This window comes from Pinus tabuliformis, chromosome 6 (assembly GCF_031772625.1).
Source record: "Pinus tabuliformis cultivar Carrire ecotype Pingquan chromosome 6, CPIR1, whole genome shotgun sequence".
NCBI lineage: Eukaryota > Viridiplantae > Streptophyta > Pinopsida > Pinales > Pinaceae > Pinus > Pinus tabuliformis.
Window position 1 is genome coordinate 127,781,299 of NC_142292.1, and position 9,197 is coordinate 127,790,495.

General features: G+C 34.4%; 1 protein-coding gene across 1 annotated transcript; it reads right to left on the reverse strand.

Moving 5' to 3' along the window:
* Positions 1–4,739: 4,739 nt before the first annotated feature.
* LOC149257684 (uncharacterized) lies at positions 4,740–5,816 on the reverse strand. Its single transcript, XM_089370040.1, has one exon. It carries the CDS (start codon positions 5,748–5,750, stop codon positions 4,983–4,985), a length of 768 nt encoding a protein of 255 aa, XP_089226166.1. The 5' UTR covers positions 5,751–5,816; the 3' UTR covers positions 4,740–4,982.
* Positions 5,817–9,197: the final 3,381 nt, after the last annotated feature.

Consider the following 9,197-nt stretch of genomic DNA (forward strand, 5'->3'; position numbering starts at 1 on the left):
TAAACAAATAAATCCCAAACAAAACATGTAATAATGGATGTTAGTGGGGAGTGCGAATGTGAAATGACTATTCAGCTATCTGATTAGCTCCTTTAATGCTTTGAGTTGTCATCCCGATGGCTCACATATTTTTTTTAATGAGCAAAGGGTGAAACAGATCTTAGCATACAAGTTTTAAAGAGTAGGAATTTCATATCTGAAAGCCTGACCTCTTTTACTTATTGAATTTGTATTTATTGCATTATAAATATCATACTACAAGTTATGTGGTAGGCCTCATAACATGTTGGGTCAATAGTAAATTTACAAAAAAATATTTTTATATTTTGTAAAATTTAATTTTATTAAATTAGAAATTATTTAACATGTTTAATTAAATTATTAGGTGGTTAACTTAAAATTAGTTGCATAATAGGTGCTGGTGCAAATATAATAAATGTTTTTATTTAAAAGAAAGATAAAAAATAACAAATATATATTAAATTAAAAATATCTTTAATATTTAAATGAAAATTTTCTTGTGATATATAAATTAAAATTTATAATTTAAATGATATACATATAGTTGTAAAGTTGGCTTTTGATTAATGAATATTAACAACATTAATTAGTTTTTAAGTGTTACTTTTTGAGTGTTTTTTGGTTTATTTTATGATCTAATTTGTTTAGAATCAGGCAGGTACGGAATCATTGAAATCACAAGTTTGATAGATGAACTCTTCACAATCCTATAAGTTTTTGAGGATGTTGAATCTATATATGTAGTCAAAAGACTGGTTTAAACAACACAAATTAAGATTTGGCCACAAAATTTTTAGTAGATTCCTGCCAAAAATCTCAAAAAATCACACTTAAAGACTACTCCTTAAAAACATAACTGCCATCTTAAATTCATGCCCTAATAATTAATAATAATACTATCCACTGCCATTTTATTAAATTTATATCATACAATCAACCAATTTATGGGAAATATAAAATTTTATAATTAAAAATTAATTAATAAAATTTTAATTTTTGAAATATAAATTGATTATTATAATATTATATATATATATATATATATATATATATATATATATATAATATTAAAAACTAATTTGCCTCCTTTATCTAGTATAGACAACATAGAAGACCTATATCATAATTTTACTACAACCCTCTCATATTCTATTAAAAAGTTCTCAATTGAAGTCTCAAATAATAAAAGAAATAGCAAAACCAATCCTTGGTATGACAAAGATTGTAAAAATGCGAGGAGAGCAATTAAGGAAGCTGTTGATGATTCTCTTAAAATGGACAAGATAAGAATATACAAAGCCCTAATTAAAAGGAAAAAGAGGCAGTACATTCGTCAAAGACAAGAGAATCTCTTACACCTCTCTAAGGTAGCTCCTAAGAAATTTTGGAGGCAGATTCTGACTAGGAAGACTAAGGATAATAATAAAATTGCTCTTCACGATTGGAATTCTTATCTTAAAAAGCTTTATGAATCTCCTAATGTCATGGATAATTTGGAAACCCTGCTCACAATGAAAGAAGTCTTCTCTTTAGAAGACATTAAGTTTGGGGTTAATCGCCTCGCGAATGGGAAAGCTAAGGAGATTGAAGGTTACCAGGCAGAAATCTTAAAAATTGGAGGCCCTGTCCTCATCCCCCACATCCACAAGCTTTTCAATCAAGCTGTTAAGCAAGGGTTCCCTAAACCTTGGACTGAGAGCCTCATTATCCCTATTTTTAAAAGTGGAGATACAAATAACCCCTCTAATTATCGGACAATTATGATCAGCCCTCCCTTAGCCAAGTTGTATGGTAGTATTCTGGAAAAAAAGTTAAGCATATGGCTTGAAAGTGAAGGTAAGCGGGCTAAAGGCCAAGCAGGTTTCAGAAGGCATCACTCAACAACAGACCACCTTGTTACGCTTAGGATCATTGCGGAGGAATGTCGTAATGATAAATCCAATTTATTTTGCTGCTTTGTAGACTTTAGAAAGGCTTTCGATACGGTTCCTAGATACAACCTTTGGAATAGGTTAGAAGAGCTAAAGGTTCCTCTTGAGTTGAGAGCTGCTGCTATAAGGATATACGAGAATGTAATTTCCAAGCTAAAGAACAATGAGGGGTGGTCAAAAGATATTAAGTGTAACATCGGAGTTAAACAAGGTTGCCCCCTCTCCCCTACCCTATTTGGCATTTACATCGATAAGCTCGAAGGTTATTTAGAAGAAGCAGGATGTGGTGGCACAATCTTAGCTGGGATAGTCGTTATCCTTCTTCTCTATGCTGACGATATTGTTCTTTTGGCAAGGTGCCCTTCTGATCTTGATAAGCAACTCAAGCTTCTTAAGGATTTCTGCTCTACCATGGGTATGACTGTTAACACTGACAAAACAAAAGTTATGATTATCAAATCCAAGAAGGACACTTGCGCTAATTTTATGTATGACAATAATAACTTGGAGGAAGTGTATTCTTACAAGTACCTAGGAATTGATATCCATCACAAGCGCAACTGGAACCATAGCATTGAGAAAAGGATCAATGGGGGATGGAAAGCTTATTTTGGTCTTGAAAATAATTGTAAAACAGCAAACCTCGTAATGTGGGATAAAAAGAAGTTCCTCTTTGAAACTTTAGTCACTCCTGTTATCTTATATGGCTGTGAAGTTTGGGGCTGCAGCATCTCCAGAGAATCATGGAGAAAGATTGAGCAAATCCAGAAGCGTTTTATAACTTATAACCTGAAAATTAAAAGTAATACACCCTATCCTATTCTCCTTATAGAAGCAGGTCTTTCTCCTATTGAGAGCCTAGCTATGCTCAGGTTTCTGTTATACAAGCATAAGCTCAATAACATAGACAATCATAGACTTCCTAAGCTAGCTTTAAATTCCAGCCAAAACCACCTAAGGCTTAACCGAGGATGGCATAAGGACACAAGGGCCTCGTTAAACTATTGGGAGATCAATGAGAATGATGCTTTGCAAAACATAAATAACATTAAAGATATTGTTACTTCTAAGTTCAAAGAAAAATTGTGGTGTGAGAAAGACTTAGCGTCTAAAAGAAAATTAAGTTATTTTAAGAAGGTCATCAACCCCACCCTTGAAGATCAAAAGTATCTCTCTATTTTAACTAGCTCAAAGAAGAAAATTAATATAGCAAAGATTAGAACGAATTCTCATGAGCTCCATAGTGAAACTGGCCGTTGGGCAGTTCCTAAAACGCCATGGATGGAAAGGATCTGCCATATTTGTGAGAATAGGAGCATTGAGGATGAAAACCACTTCCTCTTAGAGTGCCCTGCATACAACCACATTAGATGTCAATTTCACAACCTTTGTTACAATACTGACCTTCCTAGCCTTTTACAATGCCAAAATTATAGTGAACTCGGGAGGCTTCTCTCAAAGCTTTTTGAGCATAGGAATAAAATCTTAAATCAAAATAAATAATTTGTCTTTTTAGGTCCGATAGATCATTATTTGGTCTCAATGGATGTTAACCACCACCACCACCACCACCACCACCACCACCACCATCATCATCATCATCATCATCATCATCATCATCAAATATTTTATAGGAATGAATTAATTAGTTTGTATTAATTTACATATGGCTTATTTTTTATTGAATTTAAATTTATTAAAAAAAGAAAAAAGAATATACTTGAGAAGTATTCAAATTTAATTTAATCTAGATAACAATATTTTAATAATTTACACAATTTGAATAATATTTTAATAATAAATATATTTTTTTCTCATTTAATGTTAAAACTATCCCACATTCCTGATCAAAATTATGCCTGAATATTTAACATACATCAAACAAATATCGTATATATCGTAATTACATATATAAGAAACTAAAGAAAATAAATTATACAAAAGATTACATAAATAAACATGCACGTTCTATATTATTTTTTTCTTTTCCTCGCAAAATGCATCTGGTTCTTTTCCATGCACCCAACATTAATCATTATGATATGTTACGCATACCCTGATTGTATTATTGTTTGATGTTCCCAAAAATGCATCCAACACCAATCATTATGATATGTTACACATACCCCTGATTGTATCACCATTTCATGTTCCCGAGCCGGTATGGAATTTCAAATTATGTTTTGTGGATGTGTTTATTTGTTTTTCTTGTTTAGTAGGCAGCTATATTTATAATACAAATCTTTACCCGGGTGAATATGAAACAAGTTTGTAAGTAGCTATATTTATTATATTTAGAAGAAAAAAAATTGAACATAAAAATTTATGAATGTAATTTTACAACGGCTAAAAATTATTTATGAAATGTATACAACATCGTTCAACTAAAATATGTCACTATTCTAATCTTTTTCTATCTTTATATATATGTTTATCTAACTATTCATTCGAATTTAAATCGCTCATTATAAATTATTAGGGTCGGCTTAAATACTCACGCATCAAAATCACCGTTACAAATATTTTTGCCAAAAGAGGAAAAATTCAAATTCCAGGTGTGTAGGAGAGGAAGGACAAAACCCAGGCATGGGACCTGTCATGTATGGGCTGTCACGTTCACGAGCATGACGCAGCAACCTATTGTCTCTCAACATTATTTTTGGCAACACCGCTTTAATGCCACTGGCTAGAAGTCATCATCATTCCCCAAAACCAAGAGCACTCTGAGTCTTAATGATATTTATCGTTAAACATTGTATTACAATACTTAATACTCATTAAAATTATAATCTGACCTTTTCACTACAATCATGCAATGTAAACAACGGAATTCAGAGTACAATTCAATTTTGATATTGGAAATCAGGGTACAATTCAATGGAATTCAGAGTACAATGTAAATATGGGAAATGCATTTTCAGAAGATTGTTGGATATTGCCACTTCAGTCTCCATTCTCAACCCTACAATTTCTTAATCATATTATTAATAAAATGATTAAATTTATCGATGCTAATCCATTCCCGGAGCTTCAGCTTCCGCTTCCATTTCCGCGGCTCCTACGACTACAAGCCGCCCCGCCCTCAGCCGTTTCTTCTTTGCCTCTCTTCCTCTTGTGCGCCATGTGACCTACGGCCGATTCATTTTCTGTACTGGAATTGAGAGCGAGGGGGAAGTTAACGAGAGCCCTGGCTCCGCGCATTCTGAAGGCGGCGCGGTCATATGCGAGAGCAGCCTCTTCAGCGGTGATGAAAGTCCCGAGCCAAACTCTGGTCCCCTTCTTGGCGGGGTCTCTGATTTCAGCTGCGAATTTACCCCACGGCCGCTGCCGGACTCCTCTGTAGTGCCTAGCTCCGCTCATCTGCTTCTTCTCTCCACTCTGCTCTTCCTGTGGCTGTGTCTCTACCTTCACATTTACGGCCTCTGCTCTTTTTATAACTGCGGATAGAGAAGAAGCAGAAGAAAAGTGTTGTGTGAGTTCATTGTGATTGTCTTCTGATGTGGATCTACTGCCACAATTTTTGCACGAGCCGCCGGCGGTGGCAGTTGCAGTTGCAGTTGCAGTTGCGTGGATATAATTCCAGGTGGCGCTGGTGATGACTGCTGGGGAAATGGATGCTGAAGATGATGATGTGCAATTTTGTGGTGCGTGATCCACTACATCTTTAATATCTAAATCGTCCTCCACATCATCCAGCAAATGGTGACGAATGAACTCCAACATATTGGTGCTTTCCCCTGCTCTAATCTCCATCGCGCTCTCTGCCCAATCTTCACATTGATATGGATTCATTTTCATTTCAATCGACTGCGAAGGGAGTGAGGAACATAAAGCAGTCGTTTCCGTTTACCACTGGCGAAAGAAAGTGGGGATTATAAAGCAATCTCTTTCATTTCCAATTGTGGTAAATATAATGCATCATCCTGGCAAGTTGCCCACCCACCCTTAATTTCGTGATACTTTCCTTTATGGACTTCAAGTTGACCCAACTGCAGCCGTCATCGTCACGACACCATTATTGTTCGTTGACTCTCTGTTTGTAACTCGGTACACGCTGTACTCGTCATCTAGTTTTTAATAGAATACACAAAATGAAATATGGAGTACAGAGTAGTTATATATATATATAATCACATTCCTTAATTAAAAAAAAGTTATATGAATAAATATATTATGAAGTGAGTTTTGATTTTTTGGACATGTGGTATTGATAAGTTATGATATTGGTTTATGGTATTGTAACAAAGTCTATTGGCATATTAAAAAAATTTATTGTAAAGTGAGAGTAAATCTTTATAGATAAGAATCTTTTTTCCATGTTCTTTCAAATATATATATTTTTGACTTACATATAATTTTTTTTATAATTAATAATAACAACAATAAAGTTATAATTCACTTAGTTTTTATGATTTTTGTAATTTTAGCAAAGTGAGATGTATTATGAAATAAATGTTTTGATGCTCATTATGAGCATCAATCCATAATAAGCATCAAACAATAATAAACATTCAAACACTTCATCATGTATCTCAAATTGCTAAAATTAACAAAAATCATAAAAATTAACTAAATTATAACTTTTATTAAAATAATAATAATTATCATTAATGATAAAAATAATAATATATATACATTGTAAAAAGACATGCAAGTATATTAGATTCTCCTCTATTTTATCATGGATATTTTAATATATAAACCGACTTTATTATAATATTATGGCTTATCAATACCACATGAAAAAAAAAATAAAAAAATCTCCTCTATTTTATCATGGATATTTTAGTATATAAACAGACTTTATTATAATGATGATGATGATGGCTAACTTCCACTGAGACCAAACTTTGGTCTATCGGACCTAAAGAAACAAATTATTTAGTTTGATTTAAGATTTTATTCCTATGCTCAAAAAGCTTGGAGAGAAGCCTCCCAAGCTCACTATAATTTTGACATCGTAAAAGGCTAGGAAGGTCAGTGTTGTGACAAAGATTATGAAATTGAGATCTAATGTGGTTGTACGCGGGGCACTCTAAGAGGAAGTGGTTTTCATCCTCAATGTTCCTATTCTCACAGAGATGGCAGATCCTTTCCATCCATGGTGTTTTAGGAACTGCCCAATGACCTGTTTCACTATGGAGCTCATGAGAGTTCGTTCTAATCTTCGCTATATTAATTTTCTTCTTTGAGCTAGCTAAAACAGAGAGATACTTTTGATCTTCTAGGGTGGGGTTGATGACCTTCTTATAATAACTTAATTTTCTTTTAGCTGCTAAATCTTTTTCACACCACATTTTTTCTTTGAACTTAGAAGTAACAATATTTTTAATGTTATTAATGTTTTGCAAGTCATCATTCTCGTTGATCTCCCAATGGTTTAACCAAGCCCTTGTGTCTTTATACCACCCCCGTTTGAGCCTTAGGTGGTTTTGGCTGGAATTTAAAGCTAGCTTAGGAAGTCTATGATCTCCTATGTTATTGAGATTGTGCTTGTACAACAGAAGCCTAGTCATAGCTAGGCTCTCGATAGGGGAAAGACCTACTTCTATAAGGAGAATAGGGTAGGGTGTATTGCTTTTAATTTTCAGGTTATACGTTATAAAGCGCTTCTGGATTTGCTCAATCTTTCTCCAAGATTCTCTAGAGATGCTGCAACCCCAAACCTCACATCCATATAAGATAACAGGAGCGACTAAAGTTTCAAAGATGAACTTCTTTTTATCCCACATTATGAGGTTTGCCGTTTTACAATTATTTTCAAGACCAAAGTAAGCTTTCCACCCCCCATTAATCCTTTTCTCAATGCTATAGTTCCAGTTGAGCTTGTGATGAATATCAATTCCTAGGTACTTGTAAGAATACACTTCCTCCAAGTTATTATTGTCATACATAAAATTAGCGTAGGTGTCCTTCTTGGATTTGATAATCATAACTTTTGTTTTGTCAGTGTTAACAATCATACCCAAGGTAGAGCAGAAATCCTTAAGAAGCCTAAGTTGTTTATCAAGATCAGATGGACACCTTGCGAGGAGAACAATATCGTCATCATAGAGAAGAAGGATGACGACTATCCTAGCTAAGATCGTGCCAGCACATCCTGCTTCCTCTAAATAACCTCCGAGCTTGTTAATCTAAATGCCAAATAGGGTAGGGGAGAGGGGGCAACCTTGTCTAACTCCGATATTACATTTAATATCTTTCGACCACCCCTCATTGCTCTTTAGCTTGGCAATTACATTCTTGTATAACCTTATAGCGGCAGCTCTCAACTCGAAAGGAACCTTTAGCTCTTCTAATATATTCCAAAGGTTGTTTCTAGGAACCGTATCGAAAGCCTTTCTAAAGTCCACAAAGCAACAAAAGAGATTGGATTTATCATTACAAAATTCCTCCACAATGATCCTAAGCGTAACGAGGTGGTCTGTTGTTGAGTGATGCCTTCTAAAACCTGCTTGGCCTTTAGCCCGCTTACCTTCACTTTCAAGCCATATGCTCAACTTCTTTTCCAAAATACTACCATATAACTTAGCTAAGAGAGGACTGATCATAATTTTCTGATAATTAGAGGGGTTATTTGTATCCCCACTTTTAAAAATAGGGATAATGAGGCTCTCAGTCCATAGCTTAGGGAACCCTTGCTTGACTGCTTGATTGAAAAGCTTGTGGATGTGGGGGATGAGGACAGGGCCTCCAATTTTTAAGATTTCCGCCTGGTAACCTTCAATGTCCTTAGCTTTCCCATTAGCCAGGCGTTTAACCCCAAAATCAATGTCTTCTAGAGAGAAAAATTCTTTCGTTGTGGGCAGGGTTTCAAAGTTATCCATGACATTTGGAGATTCATAGAACTTTTTAAGATAGGAATTCCAATTAAAGCAATTCTATTATTATCTTTAGTTTTCCTAGTCAGAATCTGCCTCCAAAATTTCTTAGGAGCTACCTTAGAGAGGCGTAAGAGATTCTCTTGTCTTTTACGAATGCACTACCTCTTTTTCCTTTTAGTTAGGGCTTTGTATATTTTTATCTTGCCCATTTTAAGAGATTCATCAACAACTTCCTTAATTTCTCTCCTCGCACTTTTACAATCTTTGTCATACCATGGGTTGGTTTTGCTATTTCTTTTATTATTTGAAACTTCAATTCAGAACTTGTTAATAGAATATGAGAGGGTTGTGGTAAAATTATGATAGAGGTCTTCTATGTTGTCTATACTGGATAAAGGAAGCAAATTAGTTTTTAACTCAT